At 41.3% G+C, this 27,857-nt stretch overlaps 2 protein-coding genes across 4 annotated transcripts in view; one reads left to right on the top strand and one right to left on the bottom strand.

The window, feature by feature from the left end:
- The window catches only part of LOC125447696 (cytochrome P450 2C18-like), a 30,938-nt gene extending 24,178 nt beyond the window's left edge, over positions 1 to 6,760 (top strand). Inside the window, exons 7-9 of the mRNA XM_059640994.1 lie at positions 910 to 1,097; positions 1,487 to 1,628; positions 5,659 to 6,760. Of these exons, the coding sequence (XP_059496977.1) occupies positions 910 to 1,097; positions 1,487 to 1,628; positions 5,659 to 5,840 (512 nt within the window). The 3' untranslated portion in view covers positions 5,841 to 6,760. The remainder of the gene's footprint in view (positions 1 to 909; positions 1,098 to 1,486; positions 1,629 to 5,658) is intronic.
- alkbh6 (alkB homolog 6) overlaps positions 1 to 25,354 on the bottom strand; it is a 72,088-nt gene extending 46,734 nt beyond the window's left edge. The window contains exons 1-8 of one of the 3 annotated variants that reach the window (XM_048522514.2): positions 24,845 to 25,354; positions 22,031 to 22,161; positions 21,046 to 21,114; positions 20,445 to 20,505; positions 17,594 to 17,745; positions 16,736 to 16,846; positions 11,722 to 13,240; positions 4,667 to 7,042 (exon numbers count right to left, since the gene is read on the bottom strand). In XM_048522514.2, coding sequence (XP_048378471.2) covers positions 12,968 to 13,240; positions 16,736 to 16,846; positions 17,594 to 17,745; positions 20,445 to 20,505; positions 21,046 to 21,114; positions 22,031 to 22,084 — 720 coding nt within the window. In that variant the 5' untranslated portion in view covers positions 22,085 to 22,161; positions 24,845 to 25,354 and the 3' untranslated portion in view covers positions 4,667 to 7,042; positions 11,722 to 12,967. Of the gene's footprint in view, positions 1 to 4,666; positions 7,043 to 10,195; positions 10,379 to 11,721; positions 13,241 to 16,735; positions 16,847 to 17,593; positions 17,746 to 20,444; positions 20,506 to 21,045; positions 21,115 to 22,030; positions 22,162 to 24,844 lie in introns of those variants that run through there. The other 2 variants (XM_048522511.2, XM_048522512.2) reach the window with 2 other exon arrangements.
- Between the last annotated feature and the right edge of the window lie 2,503 nt (positions 25,355 to 27,857).

Genomic DNA, 27,857 nt, shown 5'->3' with positions numbered 1-27,857 from the left:
ATTCTCTTTTGGCAGTTATTGTGGGCAGGGGTGTGAGGGATGAGTTGCCATCCTTGAAGAACGAGGACATCTGGGATGTACAGGAGTAGAATGCCTCATTCTGGGAGCAGATGCAGTGGAGGCGAAGGAATTGGGAAATAGGGGATGCAATCTTTGCAGGAAGGTGGGGGGGAGGAGGTGTATTCTAGGTAGCTGTGCGAGTTGGTGGGCTTGAAATGGATATTGGTTTCTAGGTCGTTGCCTGAAATGGAGACAGAGGTGTCCAGGAAGGTGAGGAATGTGTTGGATTGGTCTAGGTACCTCCCAGAACCCTCTCCCCATCCCCCTCTCTGATGAAGGGTCTAGGCCCGAAACGTTAGCTTTTGTGCTCCTAAGATGCTGCTTGGCCTGCTGTGTTCATCCAGCTCCACACTTTGTTATCATCTGATAAGCCATCATCTCTCACCTTGAGCTTTAAATTTCCCCTCACCGTCATGATTTGTTGTGTTTTCTGTTTTACAAATACTTAATTATTTGTGCTCTGAATTTTCCTGTCCCCTCCCTCCCCATTCCCACTTTTACTTGTTGTCTCTAATTTAGAGTCACATTTTTAAAATCGATAATATTATAAGACTTCATCACGTTTCATCTTAAATCAATAGTTACTTAGCCCCTTGATCCTACTTTTCTTGTGAAAGCTTTAAAAAGGAAAGGCTTAGTGGACTGAGGGCAATGGCTAATCCCATAGTTTCTATATGTAAAAAGAAACAAGCCCTACTGTACTTGTGATTGGCCGAGACTATTCTATGATTTAGGAGTCAAATAATGCAATGTATGCCAATCTAAGAAGAGTGACAGAAGACCAAAGTTGGAGATGCTTGTAAACTAAATACATTTTTCTGAAATAGATTGTTAAATTACATTCCCCAGAGAGAATATATCAAGAGATCTGTGAGGTGATTGGATCCTGTCGAAGACCTTCTATTGAAGATAGAGCAAAAATGCCTTACACAGATGCTGTCATCCATGAGATTCAGCGATACATCGACCTTGTTCCAATGAATCTCCCACGTATGGCAACAAAAGATGTAGAATTCAGAGGATACCTGATTCCTAAGGTCAGAATCACATCTGTATAATGAGTCTTAGTTGACAGATACTTTATTATGTCAAACCATCATATAAGAAATTACTTCAGAAATTTAGTGACAATGTGCACATCATTCTGTACCACCCTTTCACAAGGTGTAGTGACTAGTTCCTCTGTTTACAGTATCTGAGGTTGAAACCAAACATTGATTACAACATGAAAAGTTACTACTACGGGTTGGACAGAGCTGTGGATCTTTAATATTAACCTAATCCTCACCCCCACCACCCCCAAAAAAGAGATTTGACTTTGAAATTCTCGCCTTTACTGGCACTTTAAAATATCAATCTATATGGGGCTCATCCTGAATATTGATGTAGATTCTTGTTTTGTCTGATCTTATGATTCTGTCTTTAGGGCACACTTGTGATTACCTTACTTTCCTCAGCACTGAAAGCCACCAGCCACTGGGAGACTCCAGAGTCCTTTAATCCAAACCACTTCCTTGATGAAAATGGATGCTTCAAAAAGAGTGAAAGTTTCATGGCATTCTCTGCAGGTACAGTGTCCTCTCTTTTGCAGAAGATATCTGTGCTGTTCCTGGACTGATTTCCCACCACTCCTTACACTGTTTCCGTTGGGTGTGCAGGACTGATTGTGCCCACTCCCTAGACGGTCGTGAAACAAACTTTGGACCTTGATTGTCCCTAGTGGCTAGCTGACCATGTCCAAACCACTGGACTAAATCAACACCCTCTGCTTACTTCTGAGATAATGGGAACTGCAGATGCTGGAGAATTCCAAGACAATAAAATGTGAGGCTGGATGAACACAGCAGGCCAAACAGCATCCCAGGAGCACAAAAGCTGACTTTTCGGGCCTAGACCCTTCATCAGAGAGGGGGATGGGGAGAGGGAACTGGAATAAATAGGGAGAGAGGGGGAGGCGGACCGAAGATGGAGAGTAAAGAAGATAGGTGGAGAGAGTATAGGTGGGGAGGGGATAGGTCAGTCCAGGGAAGACTGACAGGTCAAGGAGGTGGGATGAGGTTAGTAGGTAGATGGGGGTGCGGCTTGGGGTGGGAGGAAGGGATGGGTGAGAGGAAGAACCGGTTAGGGAGGCAGAGACAGGTTGGACTGGTTTTGGGATGCAGTGGGTGGGGGGGAAGAGCTGGGCTGGTTGTGTGGTGCAGTGGGGGGAGGGGACGAACTGGGATGGTTTAGGGATTTTGACTCCTCCCACTTCCTACAGACTAAGGGGCTGGCCATGGCCACCCGCATGGGCCCCAGCTATGCTTGCCTCTTTGTAGGTTACGTGGAACAGTCCCTCTTCCGCACCTACACAGGCCCCAAACCCCACCTCTTCCTCCGGTACATTGATGACTGTATCGGCGCCACCTCTTGCTCCCCAGAGGAGCTCGAACAGTTCATCCACTTCACCAACACCTTCCACCCCAACCTTCAGTTCACCTGGCCATCTCCAGCACATCCCTCACCTTCCTGGACCTCTCAGTCTCCATCTCAGGCAACCAGCTTATAACTGATGTCCATTTCAAGCCTACCGACTCCCACAGCTACCTAGAATACACCTCCTCCCACCCACCCTCCTGCAAAAATTCCATCCCCTATTCCCAATTCCTCCGCCTCCGCCGCATCTGCTCCCACGATAAGACATTCCACTCCCGCACATCCCAGATGTCCAAGTTCTTCAAGGACCGCAACTTTCCCCCCACAGTGATCGAGAACGCCCTTGACCACGTCTCCCGTATTTCCCGCAACACATCCCTCACACCCTGCCCCCGCCACAACCGCCCTAAGAGGATCCCCCTTGTTCTCACACACCACCCTACCAACCTCCGGATACAACGCATCATCCTCCGACACTTTCACCATTTACAATCCGACCCCACCACCCAAGACATTTTTCCATCCCCACCCCTGTCTGCTTTCCGGAGAGACCACTCTCTCCGTGACTCCCTTGTTCGCTCCACACTGCCCTCCAACCCCACCACACCCGGCACCTTCCCCTGCAACCGCAGGAAATACTACACTTGCCCCCACACCACCTCCCTCACCCCTATCCCAGGCCCCAAGATGACATTCCACATTAAGCAGAGGTTCACCTGCACATCTGCCAATGTGGTATACTGCATCCACTGTACCCGGTGCGGCTTCCTCTACATTGGGGAAACCAAGCGGAGGCTTGGAGACCGCTTTGCAGAACACCTCCGCTCAGTTCGCAACAAACAACTGCACCTCCCAGTCGCAAACCATTTCCACTCCCCCTCCCATTCTCTAGATGACATGTCCATCATGGGCCTCCTGCACTGCCACAATGATGCCACCCGAAGGTTGCAGGAACAGCAACTCATATTCCGCCTGGGAACCCTGCAGCCTAATGGTATCAATGTGGACTTCACCAGTTTCAAAATCTCCCCTTCCCCTACTGCATCCCTAAACCAGCCCAGTTCGTCCCCTCCCCCCACTGCACCACACAACCAGCCCAGCTCTTCCCCCCCCCACCCACTGCATCCCAAAACCAGTCCAACCTGTCTCTGCCTCCCTAACCGGTTCTTCCATCTCACCCATCCCTTCCTCCCACCCCAAGCCGCACCCCCAGCTACCCAACCTCATCCCACCTCCTTGACCTGTCCGTCTTCCCTGGACTGACCTATCCCCTCCCTCCCTCCCCACCTATACTCTCTCCACCTATCTTCTTTACTCTCCATCTTCGGTCCGCCTCCCCCTCCCTATTTATTCCAGTTCCCTCTCCCCATCCCCCTCTCTGATGAAGGGTCTAGGCCCGAAATGTCAGCTTTTGTGCTCCTGGGATGCTGCTTGGCCTGCTGTGTTCATCCAGCCTCACATTTTATTGTCTTGGAACCCTCTGCTTACTTTACTGGTTCCCCTGACTGAAGACTCCCTTGGCTGTGTGAGACTGAGACATTTGGTTGAAGCATGTGCTAACTGTTTGCTGTGTACAATGGCATGTGGTGCAGGTATGAGATTGATATAGCGTAAAGCTGTACAGCAGGATGTCAAAGTCTTGACTAGTGACTGTTGGCAACTATGATAAGCTGCCTGGCTTTGCATCTGAACAAAATGGCAAGGTTAGACAGAAGTATGAGCCTTTAAACTTTATCAGAGGGGATTAAAGTGCAAAAAGACAAGGTAAGGCAATGTTGGGGGTATCCAAGTAGGTGCAAAATGAGGTGCACCTTGGCCCATTTCATAGTGTGGATTCCTGCCCCCCACTCAAAGTATCTTGCCAGCAGCATTACAATGAAAGATGCCAATAGGCTGTAAAGTGCAGCATGCAAGTGCAGAACTGAATTCTGCATCAAAGATGTGACATGCAGGTGCAGTGAGGAGAGTACACATCCAACGGCAACCTCAGTTGGGGGGGGGGGGGGGGGGGGGGGGGGGGGGGGGGGGGGTGCGCGTGCGCGTGGCCATTGCCCATGGAGCACACCCCGGAGATGTTGGTAACTGCTGTCCAAAATGAAGGTCTGGAGTCACCAGGTATCCAATTTGACTTTAATTGTCTTCATCTATTTTCTATTTAGCAGGTGGCAAAGTAGGAAACTATCTGAATGAGGTGAAATTCAGTATTAATATGAATATATCCAAATAGGCTTTGTCATTCACTAGCGAGGTTCTCATCTTTGATTGCAGAATCATACTGCTCAACATGGAGAATCTCAGTTCTGCCTGTCTCTCCTTATTTTTTTCCCCCAAATGATTCAATGCCCATTAACTTGGTTTCCAATTCACAGATGTGGTTAGACTTGCTGAGTTTTTCTAGCACTTTCTGCTTTTATTTGTTAAACATTCATTTATGATTGAAGAATAATGCTGGCAGCAACTTTAGGATTGTCAGATGGGCTAACAGTGTGGTGCACTTGTATGAACCGGAAGCTACTTACATTAATACACAAATGTCCTGTTCTTTACAGACAAAAATCATGTATGTACACTGTACCTGTTTCTGCTTAATAAAGTAGATGACAGCCATCTTCTGGTTAATTTGTCAAGGCAGTACCTTGCTTAAGCAGTCAATCTGCTTGGTTTAAAATTTAAACAAAGCTTGGCAATTAACTATCTATCATCATGTGATAATTCTCATAGCAAAGCATCTACCAATCTTAGTCCATTTGGCAGTTAAGCAGCAGTCTCCTCATAAAATATAAATGTTTTCGCTTCACTTTGGTAATTCTTGCATGTTGTCTTGAGCACAAAAATGAAAATCAGAGTTTTTGTTTTGCCGTACTCAAAGGTGAGCATAGCGCAAGGAGGTAGAGCTGGGATAGGAGATCAGTGATGATCTTGTTGACTGTTAGAACAAGCCAGAAGGGTAAAGTTGCCATATCCAGCTCCTGTTTCTTACAGAAATATGATTATGCAACTTAATGTTGTTTACTGGAATGTTTCGTGCTAACGCTATTGATCTAACTTTGCTGAGTACAAAATTTCATATGGAGAAGCTAAGTAGTAAGTCCAACATGATTTTCATAAATGTAACTGATCAACAGTTGAATACTGCAAGCAGAATTTACAGCTTTTTCCTCAATATTATCTCTGTTTTTGCAGGAAAGAGAATGTGTCTAGGAGCATCCTTGGCTCGGATGGAACTCTTTCTGTTTTTGACCACTTTGTTGCAGAACTTTGTCTTTAACTCTGTCATTGACCAGAAGGATATTGATATATCACCAGCTGCTAGTGGGATCGTGGTTATACCCCATGTGTATGAATTCTGTGCCATTTCTCGTTAAATAATTTAGCATCTCAAATAATTTTAGGGGGTGGTAAGAAAAAGAAGATTCCCAAGCCTACCTATGGAAGCAGTGTATTTTGAATTTATGAATTTTAAATGCACCCTAAACTTCAATACCCAAAATCAGTTCCTTGTAATGATGCATATTATTTTTAAGTGGCCTGAATAACAGTAGTTGAGATGTCGTTTTGTTATTATGTTTTATACAATTTCCTTTTTGATTTTTTAAAAATCACTTGAATTTTGCTCCCAGCCCAACTGAAATCGTAACTCATTTCACATCTTGATTTAATTTGTCTAATATTGTTCCCAACTGTATCTCATCCTTAGCATTGTTAAACATTGAGTCCACATCTCCAGTACCCTGTAGTTGGCTGGACAGCTGGTTTGCAATGAAGAGTGACACCAAAAGTGGGTTCAGTTCCCACACTAGGGCTCTCCTTTTTAACTTCTTCCCTCACGTGAGGCATGTGACCCTCAGGTTAGACCACCACCAGCTACCTCCTTCTAATGAGAGAGCAGCTGTATGGTCTGAGTGACTTTATACCTTTGTTCAAAGTAAAGGGGCTTTAGTCATACAGAAATTAAAACTTGCTGCTTTTTTTTGGTCATATTGTGAAAAATAATTTTGCCACCTTTTGAAATGCTACAAAAATCACCATCATAGTATATTATTCAAAATGAGAGTTGAGTATTTCAAGGACCAGTCCGTGCTGTCTTTGGTTCTGCTTTCAAAAACCACTTGTTTTGATTGGTAATTTGTCTTCCATGGGAAAACAATGAAATTGTGGTATGAAATAAGCTTGGGTAAGAATCCTGTACTTCCATTTATATGAAACATAATTTTTCTAATTAGTTACTATTAACCATGAAGTTCTTCTAAATTATGAAGAGTGAAAAATTTAGATTCCTCTGGTATGACTATCTAGCTGGTCTGTCTAATTATCACTCTGGTATTTAAAAGACTGAAAATCCTCTGATCCCCTAGATATATGTGATCTAGGGCAGAACTTTGACTTTTAGATCCACCCAGCCTTTCACATTTTTACGTACTCCACATATAGTACAAAAGGAGAAACGTTGAGTTCATCAAATAGCTTGAGTTACAAAGCCACGAGATGATCATCAGGATTTTTCTGGGTTGCTGGCTGCTATTTTTTCATAAGTTTTGCAAGTTTTCTAAGTTGCCACATGCATTCCCTGAAATGGAACAAAACAAGCCACAAGGTGGATCATTTCCTGGTTTGGAGTTTCCTTATATTTCTGATCTGAAATATAGTCTGAAGAGCAATTCCTTTCAACAATCACAGACTTGCATTACTGAACTGCTTTGTTGCTTTTTCAATTGAGTAGTTAATTCCTCTGATTATTAAGCTTTTACTTTGCTTATTGTTGTGGTGGATCTTTAGTAGTGCCTAGCATTGCTATTTCTAAAAAGTGAACTCTGCTCTAATTCAATGAAAATTAATTTTCTTTCTCCCTTGCTTGCGGAAAGCTCTGAGTACTGAGATAACATCGTGTGGAGGTAGAGGAACACAGCAGGCCAAGCTGCATCAGAACAGCAGGAAAGTTGACATTTTGAGTCTGGACACTTCTTCAGAAAGAGAATCCCGACCCAAAACGTCAGCTTTCCTGCTCCTCTGATGCTGCCTGGCCTGCTGTGTTCCTCCAGTTCCACACTTACTTCTGACTCTAGCATGTGCAGTTCTTACTATCTGAGTATTGACAAATTGCAGTCTTTATTGCTCCAACTGGAACCTTTCTGTATTCCACTACTTGGAAATAACCCTGCTTTACATTTTTAAATATTCTGCTCATTATGTGGTTTCTTAAAAACAAACAACCTGAGAAAAGGCAGACTCCCCACAAGTCTCATACCCTCAATTCTTAGCAATATGTTCCGAGTGAAAAGGAAAGCTTCTCGCATGTCTCTCTCATTAAAAGGTAAGGAATGCTTAATTCATTTTCATTTGCTTAATTCATTTTCATTTGCTAAATACTGTAGAGGTCTACTTCTCAACATTTTGCCCTCCTCTTAAAGCTCTGACTCAACCTGGAGCACAAACTCATGGTGTCTGGACGCCCTGGGAATCTCATACAGATCCAGCCAAACAGTTTTAGAATAGTTTTTGTTAAGTGTCAGTGACTTACTGAAAGGAGACTCACAGCCAAACCAAATATTATCTTTAATCAAATGTCAAAACATGTTTTTGTTTCAGCTAACATTACTTAATAGCATTCCTGTCACTATTCAACTAAGATTTATCTGATCTGGACAGTCCAATGATACAAGTTTGAACCTTTCTATGTCCCTGTGACCCAGTATATAGGCTACAGTTACACAACTTAGCTTTCAAAATGCTTTACTTCCCTAAAAGGCTTAAATGCTGGGAACACTGATGTCTATCATTGGAGCTCCGCAATGGTTCAAGTTCATGCTCTGGGGAAATGGATTCATATACCAACATGGCAGCTGGTGAAATTTAAAATTCAGTTTGTACATTTGGAGCATAAAGGTAAAGCTAATCTCATTAATGGGGACCATTGTGATGGTGCTTTCACTTGGAGGTTATTGTGTCCTTTTTTTTTTGAAGAGTGGTTGTAAGGCAGAGGCGCTAAACTGTCTCGGAGATAAAGAATTTGAGGCATTGGCGTTTTCTAAAAAAAAACTTGGAACAGTGGAAGCAGCCTGGTATGGTCAGCTCTTGCAGATCAGGCTTTCTAGTTTTTGTTTATTTTTATTTTTATTAAGAAGCTGTTTGGAATCTCAAGAGTTTGAAGCTTCAGTGAATGTCTTGTAGCTGCTATTTTCTCTGGATCCTCTCAATGTTTTTTCCCCTCTCTTGGGTTGGAAAACTGAATGTGAGAATCTATGCCTTTTTGCTAAGGGGTGCGTTTACAGGATGCTACTCTATTGGAACAGTTAAGTAGTAATAGATATTGTATCTAATATTCAGTTAAGTTTTCCAAATTATTGAGTGATTCTAAATTCGTCTTTCTTTTGTCTGCATTTTAACAAAGGTGTTTAAATCAATGTTTTGCTTAGCGTCTAATAGTCTGACTGGTCGCATTGCATCTGGAACACAGCACTTCACATTTGCCTTAAAGTTAGGGCCTAGGCTACCTTCTTAAAATATTTTGAGGCGGTTTAGAATAGATTTGTAGCTTGGGTTGTGGATGTTGTGGTTGGTTGGCTCACTGAACTGGTTCATTTGTTCTGCAGATGTTTCATTACCCTGCTGGGTAATGAAATGTCTGCGGATCAGCGAGCCAACTAACCACAATATTTTGAGGGGGTCTGGTCTGGTCCATAATACCATGGTAATAATCATCAAATGTTGTAAACATCTACCTGGTTCACTAATGTTCTTCAGAGAAATTTTCTCTGTACCTGTTCTGACCTATGTGACATACAAGCATCATCCAACTGTTTGCAACTTCAAGGAACCTAAGTTCAGTTCAAGACAGTAGGAGTTGGGGAGAAAATATCCCTAGCGCAAGTGGAACTCTTGCCTTTCTTGACCATTCTGCTATAGAACCTTTTCTCTAACCCTGCTATCAACTGAAAGGGAAGTAATATCTCACTGATTAGAAGAAGTTTATTGGTTGTGCCGAATGATTCAGTTCTGTGCCATATCTTGCCAAAATAAACTTGGACATTAATTCACAGAATTGGTAAAATGAAAATGTGTTACTGATCCATTCTTGCTTAAATAGTAGAATCATATTTGCATAAAGAACAGCTATGAATGGTGACGAAACGTCTGAAAATGAATCTTCCAGCTCAGGGAGCAAACTTACATCCAAAAGAACAGTTATGTCTGTCTCATTCACTGGGTGAAATGAATTACGATACAACACTCAGTATTGCATTGATTATAAAAGTGGAGCAGGATGAACACAGCAGGCCAAGCGGCACCTTAGGCGCACAAAAGCTGACGTTTCAAAGGGTCTAGGCCCGAAATGTCAGCTTTTGTGCTCCTAAGATGCTGTTTGGCCTGCTGTGTTCATCCAGCTCCACACTTTTTGTTATCTCAGATTCTCCAGCATCTGCAGTTCCCATTATCTCTGACTGCATCGATTATGTATTCTCTGGAATGGAGTTTGAACAACAAACCTCCTAAACTCAAGTAACAATTCTACTATTGATAAATGTTGACACTTTTATCTTACATTTACTCTTCCCAAAGACTGTGTGATGTTCACAGCCCAGAATCATAACTAATAAATAGTTACACAATTATCTGCTATTATGTTAGCTTCATTTTGTGTGATCTAATTTCCTGCTTATGTTACACTACTCATCTACACATGGTTGACTACACCGTATACTTTATATATGCGTGTTTGTACCTGCATCTTTATTGAGTCCAAATTGAATCATTGCACTTGTTTTTTTTAGGACCTCAGAATCATACAGTTCCTTTCCTCCTTGTATTATCTGCAGCCTTCAAGTTTATGAACTTGAAAAAATTTTTGAGTTTGCTACTCTTCCCCTAAAGCTCTTCACAGCCAATTATTTAACGATAAGGCTCTCTGACAGTGAAAAGATAACAAGAATAAATAATCTGTTCCAGAATTTGTTGACAGTCTTTTTACTGGCAATAACTATAGCAATTTGCTGCATAAAAATGACAACCAAATGAAATGGATCAATATAATATAAAACAAAACAAAAATAAACTACTTATTTTGTAATGGTACAATGATGAAACTGTATGTGGTTATATAATATGTAATCTTATACAATGATTGATCATTACCACCTGTTTAAACAGCTACAAAAAATAAAAGACAGGCAGAATTATTCACTCTGTACTGGATTTGATCTGTGTTTTTTGAGATACACTGATAATCTTTCCTATACTTTAAAGGAAAGTCATTGGAAGATTAGAGGATGACCATATTTGACCCGTGTTTCCGACTTTCCTTATACGTTATGAATTGTAAACATTTTACATAGTAAATGAAATGTTTTTGTTCTAGATCTCCAGTGTATTTTTTAAATTTGTGGGATAAAACAAAGCCCACCAATTGGAGGAGCAACACCTCATCTTCCACCTAAGTACCTTACAGCCTTCAGGACTCAACATGGAGTTTAACAATTTCAGAGTTTGAACACCCTCCTCTGTGTTGGTTACCTGCACCCGGAGGTCCTGTTCTGTCTGCGTTGCTCCCAGCACAGCCAACCCATTTTCAACTATTCCCATTTCTATGGTACCTATTCAGCATTTGCCTCCCTCCTGACTTATCAGCAATTCCTTTGTTGCCTCCTTTTTGTGTCTCTGTCTCTCTTTCGGCACAGTCTTCATGTGGTTTACTCACTACCACCACTATCCAGACGTCATCATAAATACCACAATTTCCCAGCTGCTTTCAGTTCTAATGAAGGGTCATTGGACTCACACAACTTTTTTTTTTCCTCTCTACTGTTGAGTTTTTCTGGTATGTTTGGTTTTGATTCCCATAAGATTGCCATGTCTGTCCTTCTGTGTTACTTTAAAATTAAAAATAAACCTAAAGATATCTTATGACACATCTTTGTGCCACTAGGACTTGAACTTCTGGCCCAGAGGTATGAACGTTACTGCTGCATCACAATAGTCCTCCTGTTTCTATATCAAGAAGCACTTAAATGCTTATGTATCTTTTTCTCATGCTACTCTGACTTAGACATTCATTGGTAGTGTTCTTTAGATAAGTAAAGAAAACTTCGGATGTGCTCATGCAGACTTTTCACTGGTCATTTATAGCAGATAGACCTATCTATGGAGAGTATTAGATTCTCCAGAACACGTGATAAAAATTAGGCAAATCAATTGACTTAGCATGGCAATTATAAACAAAATGAAGCATACACAACATTTGAAGCTACTTACCTGTGTAATGAGGAAGTTGTGCTCCGATCACGTGTGAATGCCTGATTAAACAATTCGGTGTTTATTTTCTGTTAGGTAGTAAAACGTGCTCTGTGGCTTTCGTCCTCAGAAATTTCCAACAGCCCTGAAACATCTGAGATGTAGATATGGCTCTTGGTCAGCATGTAATTTAGAAATCTATAATTTACACCAAAGAAGCTTTCAGAATGTTGCAAACATATGTTCAGCAGGCATAGGAGAAAGTCCCAACCATCTCTGTAAAACTCTTCTAAAAAGTGTTCCCAAATTTTGATCTGTAATTTTAATGTGTTCACGGTGCTGCATAAGTATTGAAATTAGAATACTTTATATTTACTGTTTTTCAAACTACTGTTGTATTCAAAATGAGGATTGGACTTCCATTTTATGTCAACTAACAAGAGTATCAGAGACTGCCAAGGCAGCCACAGCGAGACACTCCATTTTAGCTGATAGTGTCCAACTGCCTGAAACTCACAAGAATTAGGAAAAATGGCGATGAGGCAGAACGCCTTAAAATTTAGTGATGTATATTTAATCAGTTTTAACCTAAATAAAATGTATTTACTCCATGTTCATAATCACAGCCCAAACAAACATTTGTTCTAGAAAGTATCAGTAATGTAGAATTTATTCACATCAACTGATTACTGAATTGCAAAACACAATAAACACATCCTAATTTGCAATTTAGAAAGAGCTGAAACAATTTCATTAAAATACAAGCAAATTATTTTATTAATTTTAAAACTCAGGAGATTGAGACAGTTGTATGTTGCTTTTCCTTGAGCAATTCCTAAGAGTCCCTGAATCACCCAAAACGCAGACTTGCTTATATGGAACTTAGCTCCACATGGGCAGTTGCTGATTTCTATATCTAAGTTATTTTAACAGTCAAGTTACTATTACTGGTTTCATTGGCTGAAGGATGGGGCAATGGAGATCGGAAGTGGGAGGGAAGAAATTGTTGCTCCTAGTCACTATTCAGTGACTGCTGTACAAAATTTACGTGTCTGGACACAGTAAAAGCAGTATCACACTGTACTGAATCTATTCAAAACAGAATGAACTGACAGGACATATTTTCTTAAATGTGTGAGGTAAATCCATTGAAAGACGCACCAGTACAGAGATACATCTCTGTTACTATGTTCTATGAAATAAGCTAGATGTTCAGGAAGGAGACAAAAACCTGGTACTACAAGCTATTTAAAATGGGAAAATAAACTCAAAACTTCCTCCCCAGCAATATTGTAGTTTTTAAAACCTTTGGCACATAACGAATAGTCAGGGATATTCGTGTACTTCTTTTTAAAACAGCTCCAAGTTCTGTGTTACATGATTTCAGGTTAGCAACCTTCTCTGTGACAACGTCCTCTGTCACTGGCCTGATGCCATGCAGATACTTCACATACATATCATCTTGCAGCACCAGAAGGCTACGTGGCTCAAGAAGAAGAGACAGAAAGTAGCGGTTTTCTTCAGTCTGAGGAGAATAAACCTGAAAAAGGTGGCGGAGGAATAATGTAAGATGCAATTTGAAAGATATTTATTTTCTCAAATGTTCTTTCCTGCAATTTTCTCCTACATCTCCTGATGGCCTGATTCTCAGATAAATTTCTGGTTCTACTGGCATGAGTCATCATCCAGTGTTTCATCAAACAGGTAAATTCATGTATGAAGCTATATCTTGAGCAACAGACTAATTCAGAGCTTTATTCTATTCAAAGGCACAAAATTCCAGAGATTGCAGATAGAAATCAGGCAGAAACCGCAACTGAATGAGGAATGAAATCTGAGATTTACTTGGCCATTCACATAATAAATTCGCTTGAACCAGTGGCTGAACTATGTTAGATAGGAAAGTTTACAAGTGATCTTTAAAGTGCTGTCCTACTCAAGAAAGACAGGTACAAATGCACATGCTTTGGCTGAGTCTAATGCAATCTACTAGAAAGATGTGAAAATACAAGTTTTTTTGTGGTGGGTGATTTTAACTTCCTCCATATTGACGGGGACTCCCTTAGTGCTGAGGCTCCGGACGGGGGGAGCAGTTTGTTAGGTGTGTCCAGGAGGGTTGTTTGAAACAGAATGTAGATAGTTCAATGAGAGAGGGGGCCATACTGCATCTGGTCTTGGGAAACGAATCCAGCCAGGTGATTAAAGTTTCAGTTGGGAGCATTTTGGGAATAATGATCTTAATTCCGTATGTTTTTGGATACTTATGGATAAGGACAAGATATAACCTCAGATGAAGATGTTAAGTTGAGGGAAGGCCAACTTTAACTAAATTAGGTAAGAATTGCAGAATGTGGATTGGGAGCGGCCGATTGAGGGTAAATGTACATCTGACGTGGGAGTCTTTTAAGGACCTGTTAATTAGAGCATCGGACAACATGTTCCTGTGAAAACGAAGGTCAGGAATGGCAGGACTCAGGAACCATAGATGACAGGGGTAATTATCAGTTGAGTCAAAAAGTAAAGGAAGCATAGCAAAGGTTCTTGAAACTAAAAACAAAGTCCTTTAAGAGTATACAGGAAGTAGCAAGGAGCTCAAACAGGGATTCAGGAGGGCTGAAAGGGGCATTGAAATGTCCTTGGCCAGCAGGGCTGAAGGGAATCCCAAGGCAGTTTATACATATATTGGAAGAAAGGGAGTAACTAGGGAAAGAATAGGCTCACTTAAAGTTAAAGGAGGGAAGTTACGTGTGGAGCCAGAGGAAACGGCTGAGATCATTAATGAGTTCACCAGGTCAGATGGGATCAGAGTAGGTAAGTCAAAGTAGGATTTATCCCAGGATACAGTGGGAGGCAAGGGAGAAAATGGCTGGGGCCTTAACAGATCTTTGCATCCTGTTTGGCCTCAGGTGAAGTTCCAGAGGACTGGAAAATGGCCAATGTTGTTCCTTTGTTTAAGAGAAACAGATATAATCAGTGAGCCTGACATCAGTGATGGGGAAGCTGTTGGAGTAGATTCTGAGAGACAGGATTGATTCACATTTGGAAGCAAATGGACTTGTTAGTTACAAGTGCATGGGTTTGTGTGGGGAAGATCATGTTTCACCAATTTGATTTGAGTTTTTTGAGAAGTTGAGTAGGTTGGGCCTGTAGTCACTAGAATTTAGAAGATCCAGAAATGACTTTATTGAAACATACAAGATTCTTGAGAGGATTTGTAGGGTAGATGCAGCAAGGTTGTTTGCCCTTGACAGAGCATCTAGGGCATGAGATATAATATCAGAATAAAGGGTTGCAGATTTTAAACAGAAATGAGGAAGAATTTCTTCTGAAGGTAATGAATCTGTCAAACTCTTTACTATAGAGTGCTGTTCAGGCTATGTCATTAAGCATATCTAATGCTGAGAGAGACAGATCTTTTTAATCTGTAGCAATATTAAGTGGTATGAGGAAAAGGCAGGAAACTGGAGTTAAGGATTATCAGATTAGCCATGATCTCAGAATGGCAGAGCGGACTCAGTGGGTCAAATGGCCTATTTCTACTCCTGAGTCTTTTTGTTCGGTGAGGTTAAACAACTATAATGACAGATCAACTCGCACTTTAGATACCCAACACCAGCTTATCACTACTTGACTCAATCCCTCCACTATCTTCAATTTGTCATTCTGCGTATCTAACAGCCAGTACTGATTGAGAAGTTTCTTCCATTTAAAGATGGAAAAGAGTGAAGCCAGCGTCTTCTCTCTCTCCTCAACAAACTTAATTTCCTAGCCAAAGGCTCCCTCTTTTTCTCTGGCCACAGCAAAGCTGAATCGGACTGTTCAGAAGCTTGGCACCCTTAACTGTTACTTGAGCTTCCAATTTCACACCCACTACAGCAGGGTGCTCTGGAGATGCTGCTTGGCCTGCTGTATTCATCCAGCCCCACACTTTGTTATCTATGTTCTTAACTCAGTCCATCTACTATTGAAAACTTCAACTAACGGCCTCCAAGAAAGTCACTAGATAGCATAACAGCCCTCAATAAAAACTGAATGAAAAGAATTGGTGAACATTCACTCAAAGGAATACAACTTGGAGGAAAACTGAAAGCAGCAGCTCATGACATTACACACAATGGTCAGAGTCAAAGCCAACAAGAGAGATGCAGGGCAACAGGAAAACAACTCAGGTCTCTCTAAGTGGGATAGCAACATTTCTTCAACAGAGTCTTCTTCCTGCTTTACAAAATCAATTGTAAAAAACTGGGTGTTTGAAAAATATTTTGTGTTGAAGGTTATTAGAACATGTCATGTTTCACAATTGGCTGTTCAGGGAAAAATTATAAGCACCATTTAAAATAAAACTGAATAAGTACTTGAAAGATTGGAAAGAGCAGAGAAATGGATTGCTCAGCTCCAGATGAAGAGTTGGAACAAATACTGACATGCTTAGCTAAGGAATCTGCTTATGTGATATCAATTTTATATTTAAATTAATATTCAAATTGGTACTTTCATTGGTAATATTGGGTAGTTCTAGGAAGCGAATGATTCAGCCCTTATTTATACCTCTGTAGCACATATCTGATTATGCCAATATCCTACCTTTATGTAAAATACATTAATCACTTTGTTGTCATAGTTGGACTAAACAGAAGATTCATTTTATCCATGATTTTTTAATAAATGTTGTGTTTTTGCTTTCCAGCCAGGGCTTCCCCATACCAGGCAGCATCTGTTTAGGCCAGTAATGGTGGACTTGATAGCTGCCCAGTACAAATGGACTGAGAATTCCCCTACTTAGAGCCAAGATGATGGCTGCAATGTTAGTATAATTAATGATGAGTTACACTATCAGAACAAATCCACAGAACCCTTTTTAATGGGAAAACTTTACTGGTTCCTTTCCTATTCATTCAGTCATGTTGCACAATTCCTGCAACAGCACTCTTGTCGTAAACTCAAATTAATGAAAAATGGAATTTGAAAAACTAAAAACGCTAGTATTAATTAAAAGCACATCCATAACATATAAATCAGAATTAAGGTTACTAACCTTCCCCTCTTCATTCTCTCTTTCAATGGGATGATAGAAATCTAATAGAGTTGGAGAGCCAAGGCTGACAGTGGTAACTGTGGGAAAGTATAAAGGCCCATCCTCATGAGGCTATAAAGACAAGAGTCTGATTTCAATCAACAGCTTGAGAACTTTAACAAAGACTGTTACACTTATTTGTCATGATAAAACTTTGCACCTGTGTCACGTCTCTAACATAAAAGGTGCTATCAGGCAAAATAGCTAATGTTAAATCAATGTTAGGCTTAAAACTACATTTAATACTTTGTACATCATTTGGGTTACATCTTAATTTTTTACTCAGTATCCATAATGGTGTGAACTGTAGGGTGAGGAGCAGGAGAATGAGAGAGGTGGAGACTGGAGGGAACAAAAGAGAATGGAGAGAAATTTGACAGCAATTTGCATTTATAACAGTACCTTTAAAACAAATTCTCCCCAGAAGTTTGTTAATCTAATCTAATAACTAGATTAACAAAGAAAATGAGTCAATATGAGAGAGATATTGAAGAAATAAACCAACAGAGATAACAGAAACAAACCAAAAATAAAAGAGCAAAATGAGCAAGGATGAAATAACAGAGCAAAGAAGAGGAGAGCTGGGGAGAACATATGACAGAAGCATATATAGAGTGTAACAGAGAAAATAAGCACAAGAACTTGAGAGTGGAAGAAGGTAGATAGCACATTTTCTCCAACAGAATTCCCTGAATTGTTTTAGTTGAGAAATGTGACTGGACTATTTATAACAATGGAACTTAAGATAATCAAACTATTAAACAATTGTTGATTATCATTGGTCAACAAAAGCCACTTATTTCTGTTTTATAACAGTACCATTATTCCTTCACCAGGATTGTACTCATTCACCAACACATGATTAGCAACTTGTCCTGCAAAAGGTCCCAGGGATGAGATTTTCTTGGCATATTTAGCCAGCCAGTCGGGCAGTTTCTCAACAAGCATTCCCTTTGAGTGAGGTAAACCACCTGCAAGAGATTAGGAAAACTGACTAAAAAATAACCAGAATTGTACCCAATTCCATTTTCATATAAAACCAGAAAGAACTGTGGATGATGGAAATCAGAAGCAAAAACAGAAACTGCTGGAAAATCTTAGCAGGCCTCAGCTGAATGTTTTCAACAATTTCAATTTTTATATATTATTTTCTTCCTCATTTTCCAAAAGCACTTACTCATTACCGACAGTCGAATGACACTGCATCATCTAAATTCTATAATTCTCACCATGACAGCTTAAACATAAGGTTGAATCTTCCTAGATCCTGAATGATGTGGAAATTAGTGGATCAGTTGGGAAAATATGGCAAGATTGGCAGAAATGAGATTCTCAATATTGAGAAACACAAAACTGATTCTGCGACTATGTTTTGAACAGCAAGACAAGAATCCCACCGATGAGTGTCAACAAGTGTATTTGCATACATTAGCATGGTATTACTAACCAATCTCACCAAACTGACATACAATTTTCTATTCTCTCACATGCCAAACAGAAGCTAGACTGACAATTCATGACATGGCAATCAGAACGGTATCTGGTGACTTCAGCTCACTTCTGGTTCCTCTGGATCTTCATCTTGGACAGCAACCACCACATTTCATGGCATGTTACATGGGCAGTTACCATCCGCACACCCTATCTATGAGGGCGGCATAGGACACGTACCAGTATCACCGCACCTCCATGGCACTTCACTGCTCCACTTGCAATACTGTTCTGCAATTCAATTTTGCATTCTGGAGGGCGCCAACAGCTTCCATTGTCCTGGCAGCAGCATTACATGTTTTGCGCAGGGACAGGGACCCATCTCATGGATTTGGCCAGAGTACATTTAAGGGTTCCTCACTTGCAGTCTCAGTGCTCATTCACTGGTGCTCACATTACTTATTTTATTTTGCCTTTTCACACAGACACAAAGTCAGGCAACATGTCAATCTGTCAACAGTGATCATTCAAAGAGATGGATAACAAAGTGTGAAGCTGGATGAACACAGCAGGCCAAGCAGCATCTCAGGAGCACAAAAGCTGACGTCAGAGCTCTGATGAAGGGTCTAGGCCTGAAACATCAGCTTTTGTGCTCCTGAGATGCTGCTTGGCCTGTTGTGTTCATCCAGCTCCACACTTTGTTATCTTGGATTCTCCAGCATCTGCAGTTCCCATTATCTCTAAACAAAGAGATGGACTTCAGTTCTGAATAAAGGTCAGTGGACCCAAAACGTTAGCTCTGCTTTCTCTCCACCGATGCTGCCAGACCCACCGAGTTCTCCAGCAATTTCTTATTTCGTTAAGGAGGCAGGCTTGTGCAGTACAGCACTGTGCCATATCAATCTCATTCCTGCACCTTTTGTCAGCAACGTGCCCAACAAACAGACTAGATGTGTTCAACCAACTAGCCATTTGTCAAATCTGAGCAGAGTAAGTCTAGCAAAGTGCGACAGGCTGACAGTGGTTCCTGGTACTTAAGTCAAGGCCATTGTCTGCTAACCATCCAGGGACATACATGGTCAGAAGGTCCATATTCACTGTAGTCTGGGTAGTGGGCCACGGTCAGTCCTACAAGTCCAGTGCATCCATTGTGGAGAATTGTAGTAAGTCAGTCGACGATCTGCACAAGGAGCTGGACTGGTCATTCATCAGTCGGGGGCTGTCAGTCCCATATGGTCGAGGGTGGGTCACAGTCAGTCCTGCAGATCAGATGAATGAAAGTCAAAGAGAAGGTTATCAGGGCATGGTTGTGTTTGGGAAGTTGCAGAAGTCAACTGTGAGTATCTAAGGTAGCAACGTGGGATGCAGAGGAAAAACTCAATATACAAGAGATTTTGAAGACAGTGCATTGAAAGACAAACATTACTGAAGGGGGTGGATAGGGTTATTGATGGTCACAACACCATGGCATTAACAGGGGGACAATCCAGCAGAATAATTGGCCTGGTTAGGCTGCGGGGCTGGGTCTCTTAGAAGATGAAACTGTAGTTCAGAGGTGTGGGAACATGTGGAAGCTCAGTACTGATGGGCTCACCAGGGAGTTCAAGGAAGAAGCAAACATGGAGGTTTAGGGGGAGTTTGATTACCAGGCTGTGCTTGCGACTCATTGTTCCAAGTTCAACCATTGATGTTTTCCATGCTTATGTGAATTGTAAATGCACACTGGAAATAGAAAATAGGCACGATCATATGCAAGATAGCAAAGTGTGAAGCTGGATGAACGGAGCAGGCCAAGCAGCATCTCAGGAGCACAAGCGCTGACGTTTCGGACCCGAAACGTCAGTTTTTGTGCTCCTGAGATGCTGCTTGGCCTGCTGTGTTCATCCAGCTTCACACTTTGCTATCTAGGAATCTCCAGCATCTGCAGTTCCTATTATCTACGATCGTATGCAAGGCATTTGCACGAATCAGGCACCTTTATAGTAAAGGGTGACGTCACCTGCAAGCATAGTCCTCTTCATGTGAACTACATCCAACAGTCAACATATGCACCTATATTACACATACAATTATTTTCAGAAGTTTCAATGCAAAGGCCGTAATGCATCTTGTTATTTCAAATAGGGATTAATATATCAAATTCTATCATGGCACCATATCTTTTGATATTGCGCTCACTTCCATGTAGAATAAAGGAGGGTTTTATGCACACTCACTCCCAACACAGGTCTATACTCACCCCAATTCTGCAGCCTCCTTCCTAATAATTGAGTCCATTTGGGTTTGGGCGAGTTGTAAACCTGAAGGTCACATACAAAGACGGTGAAAAGCATAACATTTTCAACTTATCAATTCATCCAAATAATTCTTTTTTGTGTGTCATTTATCACAGCACAAAAATAAAAAAATCTAGAATGGGTTTTAAGAGACATTTATTTTGAGTGTCCATCCATAAAAAATCAGTACAAGAACTGACTTACATTTTCTCTCTGCAAAAATTAATTTTGTATTGATGAAATATCAAAGTTATGAAGATTCATTTGTGGCTTTTGGTAATTTTTATCTGTTCTCAAACATTATACTTAAGGGGTACATATTTTTAATACTTTCCAGGGAACCTCCTGGGAAGCACATATAGATGCCAGGTGAGGACAGTCCTCAAAGGTTTGACCACACTACCAACTCTACTGATGCCAAGTGCCAAAGGAAATCCTGGGCCTAGTCAACAATGTGAAATAGGTCAGATTGTAAAGATGTCTCTTTGTATTTATCAATATCACTTCATTTGTTAAGTTTTGTTTTGTTTGTAATTGTTGAAAAATCAAAATGCAGTAACATACCTGCTGCAGCAAATAGTTTTCTTCTGAAACAGTGATAAAGTTAGGGATGTAATACACAGTAGCTGGAGCCTAAAGTGATGCAAAATGGTTACTTCAGAAGAACTATAATTATCATGACACACAGTTCGCCAAAACATTACCTTAATATGCAAACTTCTTACAGATATAATTTTATATGTACTTTCCTTTTCATACATATTTTCCAGACCAATATATGTAGTATACAATAGAAAAGTATTAAATGCAACATAATAGAAACTGTTACAAACTTGAACTTAAATATCGTCCCTATTTGCCTCAATGGATCTGTATTTCAATTTTGTTAGAGTTGACGTAACTCATACTGGGTAGCGATTTATTCAGAATATATTTTTTGAATTTTTTTCACAGGATATGAGTGATACTGAAGGTCACATTTGTTTCTCATCTTTGTAAAGGTAGTGGTGGGCATTTTTCTTGAACTGCTGCAATCCATATGCTAACACAGATCCCATAACAGTGATTTAGTGACAACGCACACTAACACTTCCCTTTGAACACAGCAATTGCTTACTTAAAACAGCATGTTGGTAAGTGAAAATCACACACACTCCAATGAAAGGCGGGGAAAAAATACAGACTGCCTAATTATTAAATGAAAGTAGTATAATCTTGCCTGTATTAGTGTTCCCCTATTATTTGGCTCAGTCACAAGATAGGGAGTAGGAACACAACTGAACATCAGCCTATGCAACTAGATAGCAGGCAGACAATGAATGTAAAGATAGTAAATCTGTTAAGGCAGAGAAGTAAAAAGTGAACCCTCCACCTCATCCATATATAAAGTCAGAGGAAGGGAGAGGTTTAGAACGAGGGTGTGGTATAGTGACCACAGGTGGTGTGGGGAATTGATCCCACATTATTAGTGTCACTCTGAAATATGAACCAGCCATCCAGCCCATTGAGCTAACCAACCACCTCCACATGCTCCATATAATGCACTAACCTGAACCACATGATAAGGCTCCAGTTCACAACGTCTACGATTTTGAGCATCCATGATGGGTTCAAACCAGTGAAGTTAACATCTCATCTTCTGCTCTGGTTGGGGCATGGTTAAGATCATGGACAGCTGTACTGTAAATTCACACGAATGGAAGGTGAAATTAAGATCTAATAAACATATTTGGAGCATGTTCAAATTTCAAGCCACAAAATTAAGAAGTCTCACAGGACCAATGCCAGTTATATTTATTGCCCGTATGTCCACTGTGTACACTCTTAAATTCTGTACAATATACTCCAGGCAGATCTGCCACGGGTCTCTCTATGGACCTCTTTAACTCAACTCTGTCAATTAGCTCAACAGAGATGGTACACAGAAGCCCAAATCAAGGACAAACACCTACAATTTATTTGGTCTCCATTAAAATCCCACAATTGTGCTAAGGTAATTGATTCTGGATCAGGTTGGGGTTATTTGAGGACAGATTGAAAATCTAGGTATCTTTCAAGTACAGCAAGGAAGATTATGAGGAATTAATAGTCTTTCCTGCTATATGATTATCCAAACGTGAATAAAGCAAATAATAAAAATAAAGTTGCTGGGTTAGTAACCAGAGCGCATAAAACTAATTAACAGTGGAATAATTGGGAGCATTTTTAAGCAAAATCTTGTGAGGATATGAAATGTCCTATAAAAAATTGACAGACACAGAATACATAATGGACAACAAAAAGTGAATAATCAAAAACATATTTAAAAGGCCAGGCTTAGTAGGATCAAATAAACTGGCACAGATACAATAGGTAGGAAAAGACACGTTTATCCTAAATGCCCACTCCAATTTCCTCAAACATTATTTTATTGTTTCTGTTAATATTCCAGTTTCATGAAACAATGCACATATAGCTAATCAAATTATTTGGGGATGAGGCAGCTTCATGAGGCTGAAAAGATCAATTCATGTGATAGCTCCTGCCAAAAATGTCACATGTGAAGCAATCATCAGGTATCATTCTAGTTTGTTCTGTTTTGTAAAAACAAAAGAATAGCAGGTGCTGGAAATCATGAATCGAAACAGTTGGAAAAGCTCAGCAGGTATGGCAGCATCTGTGGAAACAAATCAGAGTTAATGTTTTGGGGCCAGTAACCCCTTCCCCAGAACTGATGGTAGCTAAGAAAATGTTGATTTTTATGCAGAAGGTAGGATGGTGGGAGAGGTTAAGGAGTAAACAACAGGTGGAGATAGGGCCAAAGAGAGAGAACAGTTGGATTGACAAAGGAGTGGATAACAATCAGCCAGGGAGAATGAATAAGAACTATATGTGGTGAACAACAGGTTGTGAGTAATAGCAGACCATGTGATAACAAGGCCTGGTGAGTGGAGGTTGGGTAAGGACATGGGAGAAGGTAGCGAGTTTTGAGAAGATTTATAGCTCAGGTTGAGGTTCTGGATGTGAGTTTGCTCACTGAGCTGGAAGGTTAGTTTTCAGACGTTTCGTCACCATTCTAGGTAACATCATCAGTGAGCCTCCGACGAAGCGCTGGTGTTATGTCCCGCTTTCTATTTATCTGGTTAGGTTTCCTTGGGTTGGTGATGTCATTTGATCATGTCATCAAATGACATCACCAACCCAAGGAAACCTAACCAGATAAATAGAAAGCGGGACATAACACCAGCGCTTCGTCGGAGGCTCACTGATGATGTTACCTAGAATGGTGACGAAACGTCTGAAAACTAACCTTCCAGTTCAGTGAGCAAACTCACATGGGAGAAGGTGCCTCAAGCCCTAAAACTGTTGAGCTTGATATTGAGTCCAGAAGGCTGGACAGTTTCCAAGTGGTGCAGTTCTTCCAGCCTATGCTGAGCTTCACTGCAGCAAGTCTGAGACAGACGTTGGCCAGAGAACAAGGCGGTGTGTTTAAGTGGCAGGCAGCTGGGTCTTTTTTGCCAGCAGAATGTCGGTGTTCTGCAAAAAGATCACTGTGTATGTTTTGTTTCTACAAGGTAGCGGAGACTGCTTCTCTTGGAATATGTGTTCGGTTCCTTGCATACCGAGGAAGGAGAAAGTAAATGGGCAGGTGTTACACCTACTGTAGTTGCAGGGGAAAGTGCCATGATGTTAGGAGTAAAGGAGTGGACCAGGGTATCCTGGAGGAACAGTCCTTCCAGAAGGCTGACAAGGGAGGGGAGGGGAATGTGTCAAATGGTGGTATCCCATTGGAGATAGTGAAATGGATGTTCATGATCCTCTGGATGTGGATGCTGGTGGAATGGTAGGTGAGGGGAAGGGGTGCCTATTGCCTATTGTGTGAGGAAGCAAGGGCTGAAGTGTTGGAGCTGGTTTGGATTCTGCTGAGAGCCCCTCTTAACTATGGTACTGGGGAATCCTTTGTTGAGGAGGAAGGTGGACATTTTGGAGGCCTCCTTTATTGAAGTTGGCATTATCAGAACAGAATGTGACAGACACAGAATAGCTGGGAGAATAGAGTTGAGCCTTTACAGGCAGGGCGTCCCCTTTATTCATTCACACAATGAAGGTGTTGCTGGCCAGGCAGCATTTATTGCCCGTTCCTAACTGCCCAGAGGGTAGTTGAGAGTCAACCGCATTGCTGTGGATCTGGAATCACACATGGGCCAGACCAGGTGAGGATGGCAGTTTCCTCCCCTAAAGGTATGAGTGAATCAGATGGGTTTTTCCATTCAGCAACGGATTCACGGTCACCACTCAAAGTTGAAGGAATTTAGCTGTGGAGGTTTACAGGGCCCTCTCTTTTTTTGGGGGGGGGGAAGGGAGGAAATAAATCCATAGTTACCCCTCCTCCTCATATCGGCCAGTAGTTTTTGGTTTGAAGAAAGGGCGCCGGACTCTGTGTTTTTACAGTCGTTGCTGCGTTTCCTCCAACGATTTCTGCCTTTTCTGTTTGTTTCAAACCTCCAGCGTCCGCATTTTTTTTTTTCGGTTTAATGTTCAACGTCCTCCCTGCGCATCGCTAACTTAAGATTCGTGCGGCAGGAAACTCGAAAGGCGTTCAGTTCTGACAAGCCTCCCCTCCGCAGCGGAATCGGAGACTCGAAAGGATGGAAAGCAGAGGCAGCTGCTTTTTGATATATCTCTAGGACTTGCCCCGCGGTGGAGGAAATCAAATCGCTAGTTTACCGCATTAGTGTCGTAGGCCGATGTCGATCTTATCGATTGGCAAAATAAAAAGTCCAACCGACTAGAGCGCACCTTCTCTGCGCTGCCGGAGAGACATTAGTAGGAGGATGGCACCTGTGGGTGTCCAAGTGTCGCCGAGGCGTAATGTCCAAGGTAAGACCTCGTGGGTGCTTGGGTATCACTGCTGCCCCCTATCCTGGATGAGCAGAATGCTAGCGTCACCCGTGAAAACTGATGGACCTCCCAGTCAATTCTTTACTTTCACCTGAGAGTTTGACGTGTTCCCCGGAAAAGAGAGGAATTGGATAAGGTGCAAAACATAAGCATGTTAGCTCTGTGTTCGGAGATAACGGGAACTGCAGATGCTGGAGAATCCGAGATAACAAAGTGTGAGGCTGGATGAACACAGCAGGCCAAGCAGCATCTCAGGAGCACAAAAGCTGACGTTTCGGGCCTAGACCCTTCATCAGAGAGGGGGGGATGGGGAGAGGGAACTGGAATAAATAGACTGACCTATCCCCTCCCCACCCATACTCTCCTCTCCACCTATCTTCTCCTCTATCCATCTTCAGTCCACCTCCCCCTCTCTCCCTATTTATTTCAGAACCCTCTCCCCATCCCCTTCTTTCATGAAGGGTGTAGGCCTGAAACGTCGGTGTTTGTGTTCCTAAGATGCTGCCTGGCCTGCTGTGTTCATCCAGCCTCACACTTTGCTATCATGTTAACTCTAATGGCTCAACGCCATGTGGAGCTGGAGGAACGCAAGGGGTCAGGCAGCATCAGAAGTTCGGGACCCTCCAGCCTCCAGCATCTGCGGTTCTTGCTTCAAATGTAACGGCTGGGTTCTGGATACAGGAAAAGTGAGCTGGCGTGGATTCTTACTTTGCTCCGTCAAAAAGAAAAGGCTGGAATGTAACCAAATTCACTTTCTTTTATAAAATGAAATAACGGAGAATGTTTCCACTTGAGAAGCAGACTAGTGATTTCAAATAAGATAATTCACCAATACATCCATTGTAGTTTCTCACCTAGAGAGTCGTGAGAATGTGAAACATGTAAGTCATAGATCACAGCTTTTTTTTAGAAAGGGTAACTGGGCGAACATGTGGTACAAATTTCCCAGTCACTTTTTCTATTCTGACTTGAAATTACATTTTTGATCCTTCAGTATTGCTGGGACGACGAACGTCCTGCAACACTCTCAGATATCGTGGATGTACCTGCACCAGCTTGCTGCGGTTAAAGAAAGCAGCTTACCATCATCTTCTCAAGGGCAATTAGGGAAGAGCACAATGTTGGTCTGGACTGCAGTGGCCACCCCCCGTGAGTGAATATAAAAAAAAGAGGCGATTGGGTCTTGGTCTAGATTACTGTTCCAGTAATACAATGTTCTGAGTGTAAGGGTTCAAATTTTCTATGCAGATAATGCAATTTTGAACTCGATTTTAAAAAAAAATCTCATTAAAAGCTAGTTTAGTGCAACAGTTTGGTTTTATTGTTGTCACATATGGTGAAAGGTATTGTATAGTGTGCTAACCAGACAAGTCATAATTAAGTATGTCATGGTAATAGAAGCATTACTGCTACCGAGAAGGTACAGAAAAAGAAACCTTAACATGAGACCTCAGTTCATTAGTCTAACAGTGGGTAAGAAATTTCTTGAAGCTGTTTATTTGGCTTCAAACTCCTGTTATCTTCTGCCCAATGCAGGAGAGTGGGAAGGGTCTTTGATTATGTTGGCTGCTTTCCCAAGGCAGTGGGGAAGTATAGGCACACAATCTAACCACTTTGAATGTCAAATATTTGGTTCCTGAATGTTCTTAAAAGAAGGAAATCTGCTATCGCTACCTGGTCTGGTCTACGTGTTACACCAGACACAGCAATGTTGTTGACGTTTTACTGCCCTCTGGTAAGTTTAAGGCTATTCAGTAAAGGCTGGCCCTGCCATAAATGTTCACATCACATGACTGAATTTTTACAAAACGGCAAGACAGGAATATTCCGATGGGGTGGATTGAGGCTCTTGGGATAGTAAACATTGGCATTGACCAGTTGTTTTAATTCTTCACCCCATTCTGATTTCTTTTTTGTGCTTGATTTCCTATATTTTTCTAATGAAGCTCAATGTACACGTATCTCTCAACTACCACTTTACAATCTTTCAGGCTGAACATCAAATTCAAAATTTCGATCATAAAGTCCCCCCACAATTTTTTGTCTTATGTTCTAGATGGAGGAAATTGATGGGGATCCTATATTTCCCATTCTTACCTAGTCTGATTCTATTTCTTTACTTGAACTATTACTGTGTTGTGTTGTGTTGTATCAACTTTCCTTTTGTCATTCAATCTCCCCTAACTATCACAGGCCTCCATAGAATCCTGCTCTTACCATTCACTGCTTTCCCTACCTCTGTTCTTGCTTATTGTTATGGCTCTAAATTCTGACAAGTCAGAATATATTGAAATATTTTATTTAAAGATTATAAATCAACAAACATATTAAAATTATTTCTTTTCTCATAGATATTGCCAGACATGCTGAATATTTGCAAAATTTTCTGTTTTTAAACTAGCTTAAGTAATTTGGGCTGAATAATCTGTTGGTGTGCTATACACACAAGCTTTTATAATTATTTCATGAGTGATAGAAAACTTCTGACATTGCAT

The sequence above is a fragment of the Stegostoma tigrinum genome, chromosome 39 (genome assembly GCF_030684315.1).
Source record: "Stegostoma tigrinum isolate sSteTig4 chromosome 39, sSteTig4.hap1, whole genome shotgun sequence".
Taxonomy (NCBI): domain Eukaryota; kingdom Metazoa; phylum Chordata; class Chondrichthyes; order Orectolobiformes; family Stegostomatidae; genus Stegostoma; species Stegostoma tigrinum.
This window is presented reverse-complemented; position numbering and strand designations above follow the sequence as displayed.